Source organism: Balaenoptera musculus, chromosome 20 (genome assembly GCF_009873245.2).
Source record: "Balaenoptera musculus isolate JJ_BM4_2016_0621 chromosome 20, mBalMus1.pri.v3, whole genome shotgun sequence".
In the NCBI taxonomy this organism is placed as follows: domain Eukaryota; kingdom Metazoa; phylum Chordata; class Mammalia; order Artiodactyla; family Balaenopteridae; genus Balaenoptera; species Balaenoptera musculus.
In genome coordinates this window covers 33225508-33243117 of record NC_045804.1, presented here as the reverse complement: position 1 = coordinate 33243117, position 17610 = coordinate 33225508, and the positions used below count along the sequence as shown (strand labels likewise).

At 49.2% G+C, this 17610-nt stretch overlaps 1 protein-coding gene across 9 annotated transcripts in view; it reads right to left on the bottom strand.

The window, feature by feature from the left end:
* Positions 1–17610, bottom strand: part of MSI2 (musashi RNA binding protein 2) — a 393232-nt gene that overhangs the window by 254835 nt on the left and 120787 nt on the right. For all 9 annotated transcript variants that reach the window (XM_036835933.1, XM_036835934.1, XM_036835930.1 and 6 more), the window contains exon 6: positions 1485–1577. In XM_036835933.1, coding sequence (XP_036691828.1) covers positions 1485–1577 — 93 coding nt within the window. The remainder of the gene's footprint in view (positions 1–1484; positions 1578–17610) is intronic.

The window sequence follows — 17610 nt, the reverse complement described above, 5'->3', positions numbered from 1 at the left end:
AATGCTTTAAATCAGTCTCGAAGAGAAGCGCCATAGTGTACACAATCCCCAACACACCCAGCTATTTTTTAGAATCTGCCAGAATGAATCAGCCCCCAACCGGCAATGCCAGACAGTGCCGTGGGGAAGGAGTCTTTCATAACCGACCCAGAAGGGCAGCTGAGTGCCATTCCAAACGCAAGGCTGGGCTGCAGGAGGCTGGGTTCTCTGAAGCATGGTCTCCCATCCATGCAGAAATTGATTAATACCAGAGACAGGAAAATCTCTATTTTGAGGCTAAATAGAAGTCACAGCACTCATCCCAGAGAGCAGCTCACAACTGGACACTCCTGGAGATGGGATCATAGCTGCCCATTGCCTTGGGCAAACAAATGAAAGCACAGAACTTTCAGACTGGCCAGTGGGCGGCAATGCCTTCGTCCCACCCAGGGCAAGTGTGACAGGTGTCATGGGGCAGATGAGTGACAGAGCTTAGAACAGCCGCGGTGTCTTCTCAGGATGCCTCGGCGGCCCTCTGCCACATCAGTCCTTCGGTGGAGGCGGGAGACACAATGACGAGACACACAGAAGAAAACTATCCCACACCTGTGCTCCCAGGACAATGTCCACAACTGCCCAAAGATGCAGGAGGCGTAGGCCCTGTGCACCCACCCACCTGCCAGCCTCCTGGGACACAGGAGCCGTAGGAGGGGCACCACACAAACGCCAACAAGGCTCAGTGCCCAGCAAGCTGCCCTGCTGGAGCCCTGGGGCGACAGAGTCATTGGAGGAACGTGTCACCCGGGGGAAGAACCCACTCTCCAAGGCAGTGGGTCCCCCCCCACCAACTAGAAAGGGGCTGAATTAATCATCCATGGTTACGTGCCCTGTCTGTCTGTGTGACTCTGTCTGTCACACACACACTCCCACACTCCACTTCCTGACTCATCTGGGGCATTCTGAGTTGCTCCCAGCCTGTTCCCGCAGCAGAGCCCAGGGGATAATTGTACTGCTGTCTCACCGACATTCTGACAGGTACGAGCCTAGCATCTTTCCTGAGTTTCCTCGGGCATTTGACAGGGGAGGGTTCAGCCGCAAGGGCCCCAGGGAGCCTCCTCTCTCAATGCATCTTCCAGAAGGGCACAGAGTGAAGTCCAGCGCCAACTTACAGGCCAGCTTCTGCGGGAGCTCCTGCCCTGTGACTCACAGCCCTGAATCCCTCGCCAGGAGCTGCCACCGTCAGCTCCCAGCCCAGGCCCCACGTGGCCGGCAAACGCCAGTGAATCCGCACTCAAAGGCCACTCTGTCTGCTCCTGCAGGCACGTGGGGTGCCGTGCCCACCACAAGCCGGACTCTGCTATCTCGGCTCCTGCCAAATTTCATTTACATCTTGACGGCCGAGTCCGAGGACAAGGTTCTTGCGGACACAGTAGCGGCAAAGGCAGGGGCCACGGCAGCCACTGCTACGGACCGCGCAGGTTTCTGCACCTCCACGCACCGCTTACCTTGCCGAACTGCTCGAAATACTGCTTCACGTCTTCCACCACCGTGTTCGCAGATAATCCGCCTACGAAGATTTTCTTTGTTCTTGTGACCATCTGCAGGAAATGATAAGAGGAAGCCATGGGTTAACTAGGTTTTCTGAAGCCACGCTCACCGAGATGCTGAGCAAGCCACTCTCCACACTTCTCTAGAGAGGAAGGCGATGTTAGGAATATGCCAGTTGCACCAAGCGGGCCCTTTGGACGTCTCAGGATACCGGAGACCGTCACTCTGGGTACCTTAGGCCTTCGGGCCGCAACCTGAAAGCTCGAGTTTCATACAGATGGAGAGTGAACCTCTTTGGCTGTAACACACAGCTTCACTGTGATGTTAAGTCACACGTCAAAGCTATTTTAAACCTGAGACATGAACAAAAGAGAACTACGTGCATAAAGGTCTGCTGCCCTGAAAGTACCCATAAAGTGTGTCAGTAAGAAACTCACACATAATTCAAAACCACGTGCAGACTACCTACACAGAGCCGTTCTGGGTGCTGGCTTACGTCTGCCAACAGGACAGATAGGACCTCATACACCGGGACCGCCCTCCAAGCCCGGCCCCCAGGGCTCCTTCCCCTCTGGATTTCTCACCATTCACTTTGATTTGTCCTACACCCAGCCAAGCGCAGCTGGTCCCCAGGCCTCCACACCTCTGTCCACGCAGGTCCTGCTCCTTGGGAGACCTCTCCACTCCTGCACCTCCCTTGCCAATTTGTGACTTTCCTCCGAGATCCAGTGCCCTTCTCCAAAATTCAAAATACCTGTATAGCCGCCCCACCCAGAAGCTGTTTCTCCTGCTTCTGAACCCCAAATGCTGCGCCCCTCTGCCTCTCACACACTCACTACTTTCCACCTCGCACTGAAGTGAGTGATAATCCTGCCTTCGTTCTAACCTCCTCCCCCAGACCGTGGGCTCCTGACTCCTCTCGGTACCCCCCGGGGTGCAAATACAGGGCCAGGCACACAGAAGTCCACAGCCAAAGTCTGGTGGATGCAAAAACAAACAAATTTCTGCAATGGCCACATTTCAGAATCCCACCAGCCCTAAAGCAAAGGGAGGAGGGAACTCGATGATGTCCACTCTTCAGAGTGGGACCAAAAATCTTACATGGAAGAGTGAAAGACAATAAAATACAATAAATTTTATTCTGAAGACTAAGTTAGGCTGTGCGGGGTTTGGGGTTGGTTTTTTCTTTTTCTTTTTTTGTTCTTCTTTAATGTCAAATAAAAATTTGTAAAACTCAGTGGATACAGGGTCTCACCAGTTTGGTTTTATATAATAAAAGCACAACGTCTTAACTCAATGGCTAGATCTTGCCACAATATAAAATACATACATACATCAAATCATCACATTGTACGCTTTAAATATCTTACCATTTTATTTGTTAATTACACCCCAATAAAGCTCGGGGAAAAAATTTTTGATGAGAACATACAAAGAAAAGCAAGACTAAAACCCAAAAATAAATGAATGAGAGGAATCTGAAAACATTAAAAAAAAAAAGAGAAACAGTCACAAGGTCACGCATGTCTATTGTAAGTCGATGCTGGGGGTATTTCCCTGGTGGCGCAGTGGTTGGGAATACATCTGCCAATGCAGGGGACACGGGTTCGAGCCCTTGTCTGGGAAGATCCCACATGCCGCGGCGCAACTAAGCCTGTGCGCCACAACTACTGAGCCTGCGCTCTAGAGCCCGTGAGCCACAAATACTGAGCCCACGTGCTGCAACTACTGAAGCCTGCGTGTCTAGAGCCTGTGCTCCACAACAAGAGAAGCCACCGCAATGAGAAGCCTACACACCACATCGAAGAGCAGCCCCTGCTTGCTGCAACTAGAGAAAGCCCACACGCAGCAACAAAGACCCAATGCAGCCAAAAAATAAATAAATAAATAAATTTATTAAAAAAAAAAAAAGTCGATGTAGGTTGCCTAAGTATGGGGGCCATGGCTGCCTGGATCACGTGTCACCAAGTCTCCTGACACATGTGTGGAGAGAATGAACCAACCAACCCACTCCCAACAGTAGAGACTCAGCAGAGTGACACCTAAGGGCACAGCGGTCCCAGGCAGGCTGTTCTAAGGAGTGTGAAAGGCTCTGGAAACCTGGCTTCTGTGTCTAAGTCTGGATGTGACCCTGGACAGGACTCGCCTGAGGGCTGGGTTCTGTGCTCTGCACGTGAAGTCCTGGACCAGAGCTCCCTGTCCCGCCTAACCCTGAACTCTCCCGAATCTGTGAGCATGGTGGGCCCGACAGGGAGGCTCCCAGACCTCAGGGGACCTGACACTTTAACTCAGCAGCTCCCAGAGGGGACACATGCCACCTCAGCCCGCTGACTGACCCCCGACCTGGAATACCCTTGTAGTGGACATCCTGTGCTGTCTCAGGAGGACACTGCCCTGGTGACTCTCATACATCTCACTGGCCACCATGCAGTGGTTTGCACGTGTGTTTAAAACTGTTGTTTACTATTTTTTCATCTCTTTTCAGATGAATGAGAAATTTGATGAGATAATGTACGTGAGGACATTCTGTGAAGATCCCACCAGTGTCCACACCTCCGAGCTCCAAGAACCTCCAGTTAACTGGTGGGCATCTTATCCAGCTCCTTGTTCATCTCCCTCCTTCTCCGTCTCCCTGCTTATCCCTCAGTCCCCCTGGTGGATCAAGGTCACCTTCACGGTGATGCTCCATCAGGCCCTCTCCAGATTTAAATCTCTCCCTACACTCACTAATCACCAAATTTTACTCATCTAACTTTCCTAATGCATTCATTCAACAAATAGATTAAGTGCGAGGTGCTGGAACTCACATTCAAATACAGTGTGGAATTTAATCCCCTTTAAAAACGGAGATATAATAATTAGCCGACCACACAAGGTTCCTGCTGCAACTAAATTAAATAACATATGCCTAGGGCTTCCCTGGTGGTGCAATGGTTGAGAATCTGCCTGCCAATGCAGGGGACAAGGGTTCGAGCCTTGGTCCGGGAAGATCCCACATGCCACGGAGCAACAAAGCCCGTGCGCCACAACTACTGAGCCTGTGCTCTAGAGCCTGTGCGCCACAACTACTGAGCCCACATGCTGCAACTACTGAAGCCCGCTCGCCTAGAGCCCGTGCTCCGCAACGAGAAGCCGCAGTAATGAGAAGCCTGCGCACCGCAACGAAGAGTAGCCCCCGCTCTCCACAAGTAGAGAAAGCCCGCGTGCAGCAACACCAAAAATAAATAAAATAAATAAATTTACAAATAACATATGCCCAAGAGTCTGGTGGGACAGCGCGTAGATGATAAATAAATGGTCACTAGCTGAATCCAAAGTCAGTTACTAAATTCATCCTTCAGCCTCAGTAGAAACGTGCAGCAGTAAGATACCTTCTACCAAACACTTTGATAAATCAACTCTTATTGACCGTTCTCTTCCACTACCATTTCAAAAACACTTTCCTACATCTCTACGTGATTTCAGATGGGCAAAGACTCCCAATAGTTTCATTTTAGATTTTTCATTCCTTTTTTTTAACCCCAGCCAAGCAATTAAATATCTATAAAGAAACACTAATGTGATCTACAAACATGCACTCGTGGAGTTCTCAACTTAAAGAAACTCTGGAGAGATATTCCATAAAATGAACCCCACGGTCTCATTCAGACATTGTGTAGAGCCAGGTGGGTATAGACAGCAGGCCCTATATATATTCCAAACGTTCACAGGGACGCAGAGAATTAAACAACCAACGTGTCTTCATTCCAAATAACAGAAGTCAATAGAATGTTCATTCCCCAGTAACTGGTAAAAAGAGAAGGTCCCCTCTTACACCCTCCACCGTTGCCCTACAGCCGTAAACCTGCCAAGACAGACCCCTAAAGGCTGGGGAAGACATCCAGCTATAAATCTACACAGTCCCAAAACAGTCTTTAAAACACTTTTTTAAAAACAAGGATGAGAAATTCCAGGCCCCAGACAATGTGGCCAAAGTGTCCAAGTTACTAAAACATACTTTCCAGGAACCAGCTCAGATACAGAGATAGATCCCACTCTTCAGCAAACACGAAAAGGAGACTGGTTTAATCAAAACCTTCCAAACGTGAAGAGGCCAGTGGGAAGATGGGCAACACCTGGTTAGCTGCTCACCGACGTCTCAGCTTCAGGAGAGGGGAGCATGGCTGGGGGGTGATGGGGCTCTGCAGGTGACCCCTCCCACCAGGGGTGCTGGGGAAAATGGGAGTGATTTACTTTGGGAATTCTGATGGCATCACTGCTAAATGGGCTGTGCACTGCTCCATGGTTTGCATTCTGGAGAGGGACGCAGGGGGCAGGCAGAGGATGCTAGAATCACACACTCTTCCCTCCATTTCCCTCCCACCTCCATGGCTCCTGAGGACAGCAGGAAGGGGGCAGCGTGGGGACGTGGTGTCCAAGGTCTCAGTGGACTAAACGGAGGTCCTCAGATTCCCATCAATACTGTCAAGGTTTCATTTCTGTGTACATGTTTGCATGCGTGTGTGTGCATGCGTGTGTGTTTGTGTGTGTGTGTGTGTGTGTGTGTGTGTATTGGGGGTACCTCTCTATTCCCAATCCCTGAGTCTTGGCTTCTGTGTGCCCCAGGAACCATCCAGCACCCCAGACCTTTAACCCTCCCTGACCCTAGAAACAGCAAGCAGGACCAGTTACACACTGGCCCCCGACTCTATAGCCCTCTGTGTTATAAAAAGTCCTCTCTGCCCACAGTGGAGAGAGCCACCTGTGTCTTCTTCCTGTGCTAGGCCCTTCGGGTAACTGTTTCCCAACCCACAGCCTTCACACCGACACACAGCCGCTGCACACCACAAGGCTCAGGGCCTCCACAGCACACTTAGATGGAGAGAGCCACCCATCTGCTCCAGAGAGAGCTCAGTCCGAAATCCACAAGCAAATGGGTCTGAAACATCCTTGGCTTGGAGTTTTTGGTGGAAGGCTGCACCCAGAACGAGGGCCCTACACCCTTGGGGACAGCCCCTCCCCTAGCAGATACCTCCTTTTATGGTCTAGGGCGGCATTCTGGGAAGGCGTGTGTGTGTTTGTGTGAGTGTGTGTGTGTGTGTGTGTGTGTGTGTAGCACGCATAGGGGCATGGGGAGGGTTTGGGCTGTCACAAATCACTGCTGCAAAGTTTTGTTATCCGGACCCGTAATTTAACTAAACACTACTGCTCTCCACACAACTCTTGGCTCCAGAAAGAAAACCCCAGCATCCATTCCAGTTCGGAAAATTGCTGTTTACACATAAGAACTGGCCAAAGCCAGCTGCTAACTAGAGCTGCAAAGAACACTCCACCTTCCTGCCTCTAACCAGAGAGCTGGCTTTTTTTTTCGAGTTTCAAAAATTCTCTTTTAAAAAAATGTGTTTCCATCTGAAGTGGTCACTCAGAGTGGAGCCACTGGCTGTATTTTTATAAGATCGAATAAAGCAGGTGTGTGTGTGTGTGTGTGTGTGTGTGTGTGTGTGTGTTGAAAGCAGAGGGTGGAGGTGTTAGAATCTTTTATGATGAGATCGAAGAGGAAATTTTAGCTCCAACAGCACTGGCCCAAAGATATTAGTTGTCACACAAGAAAACAACAGAACAACAACAAATATTTCTGATCCTAATAAATGCATGGAAAGGCAGGAAATGGCTCTGAAGAGTCTTAAATGGGTGTGAGAGAGGCCCAGAGAAACTCAGTCAGCTCTTGCCATAACCATGCTCCTGAAAAGAGTTCAAATTCCCCTCGGTGAAAAACCAAGAGCCATCTTCAGGGCCCAAGAATGCAGGCTCTTTGCAGATGCTCTCCCATCTATGGGAATCCCAAGGTTGAAAGAGCCCAGGAAGGATAAGAATGCTAGCATTGGACGAGCTCTCGCAAACCTGATTGTCCATCATCCCCATTATGCAGATGAAAAAATCAAGTCCCAGCAAGGTGACTCATGTGCTAGTTAAAGGCAAGGCAGAGTGACAAAGGAGAACTGGTAAGTAAGTTGAAAGATACCATGTGATTTCATACTAGATTCTGAATTTGGTGAGCACTTTGTTCTTCAGGATCTGGGATGAGGCTGTGTGGTATCATCAACTCTGCATTTGAGAATTAAGCCCAATCTTTAATGGTAAAGAAGCTCTAGGAAGGCTGACTGAGATCCTAGAAGTCCCAAACTCCATGGCCCCCTCCCCTGAGGTGTTTCTTCCAAGGGACCTGTCCTCTAAAATTCTTACATTCTCCCAATATTTTCTTCCATTCTGCCCTCCTCCCCCTAAACTACCACTCTTGCCACCACCAACACCCCAATCACATCCGAATCCAATGGCAAAACTCATGTAACATACGAAATCAGAACACAAGTCAGGAACTGGGAATCTTCTCCAAAAATTTCTAGAATCATATGGGGAAAAAGAGACTACAGTGGCTTGATGAGTCCCCCCCCAAAATTCATGTCCACCTAGAACCTCAGAATGTGATCTCATCTGGAAAGAGGGTCTTGCAGCTATAATTAATAAAGGATCTTGAGATGAAATCACCCTGGGTGTAGGGTGGGCCCTAAATCCAATGAGGTGTCCTTATAAGAGGAGGAGAAGGGACACACACACACACACAGACACACACACACACACACGAAGGTTGTGTGAAGACAGAGGCAGAGACTGCAGTGATGTGTCTACAAGCCAAGGAATGCCGGCAGGTCCCAGGAGCTAGGAGAGAGGCGAGGGACGGTTTCTCCCTCACAGCCTCCAGAAGGGAGCCTCTGTCTCCTCCAGACTTGTAGACTCCTAACTATGAGAGAACACTTCTGTGGCTTCAACGACCCAGCGTGTGGCAGCCCCAGGTAACTAACATGGGGACCTCCTTGGGAGAGGCTCTCAGACACCACGGCCTCAGTCTCACCTGTCCTTGGTGACGGTGGGGCGTGGCCCACAAGGACGCCTCCACCACCCTGGGGGAGAAGAACGCTACGCCCCAGGTGTGACCATCTGAATCTGCCCCCTGAGGAAGGCAGGTCACACTCATCATTTGCACAAGCACTATGGCAGGGGCCGCAGGGTCAAGGCTCTGTCCCAGAAGGTGAGGTGGGAAGGTAAAGGAGTCAGTAGAGCAGAGCCAGCTCTTGAAGAGAAGTGGCCCAAATGCGACTTAAGTTCCTCTGATAAAACATGTAGGGCCAGGGTTGACACGTGGCAGGGTCCCTCCTAATAGCAGGTCCTCTTCTCCTACGGAAAGCCGTGGTGCCCACGTCTCCTCCACGCTCAGAATGCGCTGTCCTCCCTGTGGAGCCACTGTGGGCCCGGCCCTGGGCTGAGCCCTCCTCACAGTTGCCCTCCTCAGGCCTTACGTCAGTCCTCAGACGGGTCTCAGCTTCTCTTCCACAGCCAAGGAGACAGGCTCAGAGATGTGAAGCATCCAAAGTCACACAGCACTAGCGGGTGACAAAATGGGGCATCACAACCCCGAGCTTTCTTTTCTGGGGGGGGCGGGGGGGTGGGGCACGCCACGCGGCATGTGGGATCTTAGTTCCCTGACCAGGGATCGAACCCAGGCCCCCGGCAGTGGAAGAGTCCTAACCACTGGACCACCGGGGAATTCCCCAACTTGAGCTTTCTATTCGTTGAATCTCCTACGCCTTTACTTGTGACATCCCAGCAAAAAGAGACAACTGGGGACAGGGAGACGAGGGGACGTCATGAGGAGCAAGTCTGATTCTGCCCTTTTCGATTCTGAAGGCAAGATGCAAAACCGACAGGCCAGATGCTGCTGGTGGGAACGTCAAATGCTGCATCCGCTCTGGCAAACAGTCTAGCAGCTCCTCAAATGATTAACTGTCGAGTTACCATAGGACCCAACAATTCCACTCCCAGTATATACCCAAGAGAAATTAAAACGTATGTCCACCCAAAACCTTCCCCACAAAATGTTCACAGCAGCCTTGTTCGTCAGTCAGAAAGTGGAACACCGATGGATGGATGGATGGATGGGTGGATGGATAAATTAAGTGTGATCTATCCATATAATGGAATATTATTTGGTCACAAAAAGGAATGGAGCGCTGACACGTGCTACAACCTGGATGGATTTTGAAAACATTGTCTGAAGTGAAAGAAGGCAGTCATAAAAGACCACATGTTGTATGACTCCATTCATATGAAAGTTTGATGGGGAAACCCATAGGGACAGCATGTAGAATAGGGGTTGCTTAGGGCTGAGGGAGAGGTCAGGAGGTGTGGCTAGAGTATGGCGCTCCTTTGTGAGGTGGTGAAAATGCTCTAAAAGGGACTGTGGTGATGGTGCACGTATCTGTGAACAGACCAAAAACCACTGACCTATACACTTCAAATGGGTAAATTACACGGCATGTGAATTGTATCTCACTAAAGCTGTTTTCGGAGTTTTTCTTAATGACAGGCCCAAAAGATTCCCAAGTCAAGAATCTGAGTGCAAAAAGGGCTTAAAATAAACCCAAGCGTCCAAGAAAGCATGCTTCCCCTGTTTCATCCACCAGCTAATTCCATGTGCCTCAATTCACCCACGGTTGACCACTGGACAAAGGTGTAACAATATCTGATGTCGTCAACTGCAGAAATTAATTTAACTTCAGAGGAAACTAATTATAAATATAACCCCAAATGTTTCTTAGAGCACTCGCTCCCCATCTGTAGCTATTAGCCAGAGAGCACCAGTGTTCAGGCTACAATTTGGCATTCCCTCTAAATAGCTTTAAAATTGGAAGGAAGAGACTAGACTTCATCTATATGGGGCTAGAATATAATGTATACACAATTAGCCGACATAGCCAGGGTACAGCATTACCTCTGATTAAAACAGTAACTCACCTAAAAGAAAGTGTGATCTCCTAATGAAGGTGATCAGGGTGCTTCAGCAGGGAGCTGACACCCCAGCCCTTTCCAAGCCCTCACCCAGCTCCCTCCCAGGCTAATTTAAAAAATACTACTTCCTCTTACCCTTGGGGGAAAATCTGTAGCCAGAGAGGGTGACCGGTCCACAGATTGGTATCAGAGAGTAATATCCTAGCCAGTGGCACTCAGACTGGGGGCTGGGGGGTAACAGAAAAAGGTGCAGAGATGGAGTGCCGCCTTGGAAAGCACAGGAAATTAAGGATCGTGACCTGATGCTGAGCGAGGTGGCTGGCTGGCCATCACACCATCATCCCAGGTACCCAAGCTGCTCTGCATCCACGGGTAGTGTCTCCATCCCTCCATCCTTTTCAGAGCCCCCAGCCGCCAATACTTGTCACAGAGTGATGGACTCAGTACACAGAAGGCCCCAAAGACTCTCTCTCCAGGGTTCAAATGATTACCAACACACAGAGGCAATTAAAACCCATCATCTTTTACAGCAACGGTATTAAGTGAAATTTAGTACCCTTTACTACTGCTGAATTTTCGAGGAAGCCGAGCATTTCTGCATACGAAAGAGGTGCCTCCACAACCCCAGCCAAGGGACAGGTAGCCAAAGCAGATTCTTAATAAACCCCAGAAAGAGGTGGGAAAGAAGGGCCAGACAGGACAGCAGGCTGGGATGAACTCAGTTCACTCCACCTGTGCCTGTCCCTCCAGCAGTGGGAGCCCGATTCACCCACCCAGGGTGGACTTCTTCTGGAGACAAAGAGGAGGGCTCCCGGGGAGGGGGAGGGCCCTAGACATGGTAACACGATGGTCCCGGGGCCCCGTGGCTAGAGCCTAGGTCCAAGGCGACCCTGCCGACAGAAATGGTCCAAGGGAAACAATAATCACAAGTTTAAAATTCTTTGTCCACCCGGTTTCACGTTTTCAAGCACATCTGTGTACACTGAGACATACTGAATAACTCCCCTCGTTGGTCGGATGAAAAGAGGTCAAGTCTCTCCACAGCGCTGGGAGACACCTTCCTCCTTTGAAAAATGGGCATAAGGCCCTGGCCTGAACAACACAAACTGAGATGGCAAACGTGAAATCCCAACTCCAAGACCATGGCCCATAGGAAGCCCCTGTACCTCGAACCAAGCCACCAAGGCCAACCCAACCCCCGAGCCCATGCCGCTAACACACACCTTCCTCAGAGCCTCTCCCCTGGCTCCAGCCTCGCCAGTGCCAACCTCCAGGCAGAGAGGTGCCTGAGGCCCTGCTCACAGCCATGCTCAGGGTTACCTGAAGCCAGTCCGTGTGCAGGCCCCGGGACTGAACACACAGCCGAGGTGATGGGCTCAGACCATCCCTTCCTACTTCCCAAACCACTCTTTTCCTGAACCATTTCAGGGTGTCTGGGTAGCAACTACCAGAGAGGCCAGTTTCTACTAAGAAGTTAAGCATTTCACAGATCAAAACTACCATGAGGCACCACCTCAGACCAGTCAGAACGGCCATCATCAAAAAGTCTACAAACAGCAGATGCTGGAGGGGGTGTGGAGAGACGGGAACCACCTACACTGGTGGGGGGAATGCAAATTGGTGCAGCCACTAAGGAAAACAGTGTGGAGGTCCCTTAAGAAACTAAAAATAGAGCTACCATATGATAAAGCAATATGCCATTCTGGGCATATATCCAGAGAAAACCATAATTTGAAAAAAATACACGCACCCCCATGTTCACAGCACCACTATTTACAACAGCCGAGACATGGAAGCAACCTAAATGTCCATTGACAGATGAATGGACAAAGAAGATGTGGTACATATGTACAATGGACTACTACTCAGCCATAAAAAGAATGAAATAATGCCATTTGCCGCCACATAACCTAGAGATTATCACACTAAGTGAAGTCAGACAGACAGAGAAAGACAAATATCATATGATATCATATATATGTGGAATCTAAAATATGATACAAATGAACTTATTTGCCAAACAGAAACAGACTGACAGACGTAGAAAACATATTTATGGTTACCAAGGGGGAAAAGCAGGGAGGGAAAAATTAGGAGTTTGGGATTAGCATATACAAACTGCTATATGTAAAATAGATAAACAACAAGGTCCTACTGTATAGCACAGGGAACTATACTCAATATCTTGTAATAAACCATAATGGAAAAGAAGATGAAGAAAAAAATGTATATGTAACTGAATCACTCTGCTGTACACCAGAAACTAACACAACTTTGTAAATCAACTATACTTCCGTTAATTAATTAATTAATTAATTAATCTTTAAAAAGAAGTTAAGCATTTAAAAGTTCCTTGAAACCAGAAGAGTCTCTGTGTCCTGCACGTGACGTGCAGGAAAGCTCAAGGCGCACGCTGAAAACCATGTCAGGAAGGATGGTCAGAAGACAGACCCTTGGTTAAGGAAAACGAGGCTTAGTAGGGCACCACTGTACTCTGGGGAAGACTGGTCGATAGAGGACTTCAGGAACAACGACACAGCTCTTCTTGGGAAAGAAAGGATAAAAACTAGGCTAGTAGGCAGGCTCTGAAGCCAAGGTATCCCATCCCCCAGGCCCTCCAGTTGATTTCATGAAAAGAACAAATGGCAGCCTTAACCCTTAGCCTTGATTACCTTCATTAACATATTTTAGATGCACATGGCAATCAGTTCTTGATGAGCAAGTTTTACCTAATCCACGGAGCTGAACCAGGCTGCGGGTTCCCTGACACTCCCGGAGGACAGCAGGGCTCAACCCCGGCTGCACCTTAGAACAGCCTGGGGAGCCCCTAAAACCTACAGATACGGGCCCCACCCTCGGGGATTCTGATTTCATTGGTCTGTGGGGAGGCCTGGGCATCAGTATTTTTTCAACATTTTCCAGATGACTCTAATATACAGTCAGGGCTCTGCAAGAAGCTGCTTGTGCCATCTTACAGGAGAGAAAGTGGGCGACGGAGACCTCAACGAAAGGTCTCGTTATTACCATCCTGCACACAAGAGTGGGGAAAAGCCAGGGAACAGCAGAAGGAGGCTGGGACTTGAACCAGGGAGCACTGGGCTTGAGTCCCTTGCAGGTGAGCCATGGGCAAAAGTGAGGGCAATACATATATGTCACAGAACTGCCATAAGCATCACCAGAGATAAGGATGTGAAAGCACCTGGCACATGTCATAAAACATTTGCTTGAATCCCAGGAGAGTGAGAATGCAGACCAAGAGGGTCAGAGAAGAAAATAAATTGCAGAGGACTGTCTCTGGTGGCAAGCCATATTCATTCAGTCATTCTCTCATCAAACGTGTTTTGAGGACCTACTATGTGCCGAGCATGGTGCTCGGCTTGATGGATGTTAAGTGGACCAAGACCTGGTCTCTGCTCTGAAGGTGTTTACAGTCAAGCAGCAGGCTCATTACTGCAGCCTGGTGAGGCTTTGGGGCGCAAGACTGGGTGTGACCTGAGGCTTGAAGTCAGCAGTGGGGGAGCCAGGAAAGGAAGGGGAGAAGGGCCTCCCCAGCTGAGGCTGTAGCATCTTCAGTGTTGGCTGAAAGGCTGCAAGCGAACCTGAAATACTGTAGCTCAAGGTATCAATGGAATGCAAGGAGAAGGGGGGCCAGGCCAGGCAGGGAAGGACCTGCAGGCCATGACAGGAAGCAACAGAAAGCCTCCACAGGGTTTAAACAGGGGAGCAACTCTTCAATCGGCTGTTAAATAGAAAAGCAGGGCCACTGTGGGGGGCTGGGTCACCTTAACACTTAGATGCTGGCAAGGAGGCAAGAGTGGCGAGAAAAGCATGAACCAGAAGGAAGGTTCCCAGACCTAGTGACCTGCATGCAGCCTGGGGTTCACTTCCCCACGAGCAGGTCCCTCCCTGCTCTGTCACTCATTCTACTGTTCCAGAAACATCCCGGGGGTGGGAGGAAAGGTCGGGGCAGGTGGGGGAGGCACAAGGAGAGAGAAGCACATTGCACCCTTGGCGTGGTCGTCTTTGGTAAACACACTCAGCCACCTGTTGGGCCATAAATTTTACCTGTCAAGAAAAAAAAAAAGTCAAATTCCCCTCCCAGGATGTGCCGGTCTGGTCCCTGCCACCCGCCACAAGGAACTTCCTTTGAGGGAAAGAGGGTACCCAAAGAAGTGTTTGCAGTAAAAGAGAGAAGCCAAGATAATCATGAGCAAGTCCCTCTACCTGTTACTAAACGCCTCGCCCCTCAAGAGAGGGAGGGTGAGCTTTCTAAACCAAAGAGATCCTTGGAGGCAGGAAAGAGCACCAGATTTGGAGATTCTGGCGATGGGAGGGCCAGGTTCCAATCCCAGCACCCAGAGCAGGTCAAGTGATAGAGCAGAAAGAGGAACGCAGGAATCTCCATTCTGACGCGCGTATATACTAGGTGACCGTGACAAGTGACTAAGCTTCTCTGACCTTGACTTTCTCCCTCTATAAAATGGGATTAAAAGAGCTAACACATGAAACATGCTTAGCACGGGGCTGGAACGACAGGCAGACAAATTCCCTCTTCCCCCTTCCCCGCCGCCTGCCCTGCCCCACCAGTCACTGAACTCTCTCGGTTTGGCCATGAACGGGAATCAAACCTTTCCTGCCTGTCCCGCAGACAAAACAGAAGGAAAAACACTTGGAAAAGGCAAGAAGCACACTTGTAAATTTAAAGACTAGTTATTATTGATTCTACTTTTTTCAGATTTCTCGGACACCAACCTGAATCAGCCCACCCTCAGCAGTGGTCCTGGGCAACCACAGTATTCCGAGGGCTGAAGATGCTCCAGCAAAAAGGATGCCATCTCAGTGCAAAGCAGCGTCTTTATCCGCCTTAATCTAGGCAGCCCCTTACCCTACAAAGAGAAACAGACTATTCCACACGAGGAAGATCATTCTCTATAGGAGATAAAAGCTGTCCATGCCTTGGAGGTCATATTTCTCTGCAACACCAATATCCTAACATGCCTGTTGCCTCCTCATGCCAGGAACATATTTCTATAAATCCTCACATAAAAGAAAACTTTACTTTCCAGAGGGGTAAACAGGGGAGAAAAAGGAAACAACAGTCGCAGCAAAACCTCACCAATCAAACAGAACTCGGTCCACCAGGAACTTGACTAAATGTGCAATGTTACAGATGTTTTATAGCCATGATGTCTGTTCTATTTAAAACACTTGCACTCGGCCAACCCAACCACGGGAAAGAGAGAAAGAAAAGATATGTTCCCCAGTGTGCCCAACCTAGCTAACTGGTCTGGGCTGGCTGTTTGTTGACGTAAAGAGGTAACCGGGGACCTGTAGCTGCCGGCCGAACGGTGGAGGGCTCATTTTGTAGTTCACTCTGGAGGGCTGTCAAATCAGCCTCGCGGCCCGACAAACGGCGCCCGGTCTCTCTGAAGGGCACTTCTGCCTGGAAGACCAGGGTCTTCTGTGGGGAACTTACCCTGCACCTGACAAGTGCTTCATAAAATCGAGTTCCCTTCCCTTAAGGAAGAAAAATCTGCCCAGTTAAACCTCATTTGTCCAACAACACTCATTCATTCCCTCCACAAACATTTGTTCAGTGCCTGCCATGCATAAGGCCCTGAGTTAGAGGCTCACAGGCAAATCAGCCATGGTCAGGATGCCCCGTGTCCCCCGAGAATGGAAGCCTCATAAGGGAGAGTCAATTCACCCTCTAGAATGGAAGCATCATAAGGGTAAGACTTTTGTCTGTTTTGTTCGTCACTGCATTCCTAGCACCTAGAAGAATGCCTAGCACACAGCAAGCGCTCAATAAATATGGGTTGAACAAGAATGAACGTATACTCCCTGCTCTTGAATTACCCAGTTTGTGGATGATTCAAGGTCCCCGGGTACCTTCCTTGTCTCCTCTCTGGACCCTTGGTAATTCCCAGCACTCCTGGTTGCTAAGCTGGACACAAGCTTCAGGAGATAGAAGCTTCATTCCTAAGCAGAACAGCTGGCCGCAGTCCTGTTCAGGAGGCACAGACAACACAGGGCACTGCTCTGAAAGGTCCTGCCGGACTGAGTCAGACAGACCTTTCTCTGGACGAACACAGTTAGTGATTTGGTAGGGTCATCTTTTATATATAAAAAAGACAATTAGTGACTCTTGATAAGAAACCACTTAAAAGGGTCAAATGAAACAGGGAGGGCCCTGAAACCCCTGGCAGTCACAGATTCAGTGACAACAACCAGTGTCTTTATTACTGGCTCTTGATTCTATTGGACATCAAACATTAATGACTACCTAGTCCCCACCAGGCCCTGGGAGCCCAAACGAAAAGACTTAGTTCTCTGCCCTTCAAGATCTCACAGGGGCCCGACAAAAACACACAATGGCAGGAGTGGGCAAAGTACGACAGAGGGAAATAGAATGAATCGTGTCAGGAGGGTCAGAGAAGGCTTCAAAGAGGAGATGCCTGACTAGGGTTTTCAAGGATAAGCAGGAATTTCCCAGGAAGACAAAAGAGAAAGGCAGACAGAGTCATAACAGCATGAAATATCCTTGCCCGTTTCAGGCACTAAAAGTTTGGCACTGCTAGGAATCGAGTGGAGAGGAGAGTTTAATGGGAGATACGGATGGAGACGTGGAGTCTTGTAGACCATGACCAAGGAGACTGGACTTCATCTTGAAGACAAGAGGTCAAAGATTTGCAAGAGAGGATTAACATGACCAGCTCTGTGTTTTAGATACGTCACTCTACAGAGGATAGATCGAAGGGCTTGAAAATAGACACGGTAAGAACAGTCAGAAGCTTATCATAATAGTCCAAGATGAAGGGGCCCTGAACTAAAGCAAGGATATTTTGCATAACAAAGCAGGAAGAGATTTAAGAGTGAGCAGAAGACAAAATTATCAGAACTGGGTAAATGGCCAGATGCAGAAATGAGGGAGAGGAAGGAGTTTTGAATTTACTGGGTGGCTGAGTCAGGGGGGTTTCACCAACAGAGATAAGGAATGCAGAAGAAACAGGTTTGCAGAGGAACGATACATGTGTTCAGTTTGGGTGTATTAAATTTGCAGTGTCCATAGGACGATTTGGGCATCTGTTCTGCAGCTCGGAAGAAAGATTAAGCCAGAGGACCCAGATTGAATTTACCAGTGTCTTAAGTGGCCTCTAAAATCGTGGGAGTGAATGAGATGAGAGGGTAGAGTAAAAGCAGGGACAAGGACAGTTTCAGGAGGAATCCCAACATCTTTTGCAAACCCAAAACAATGGC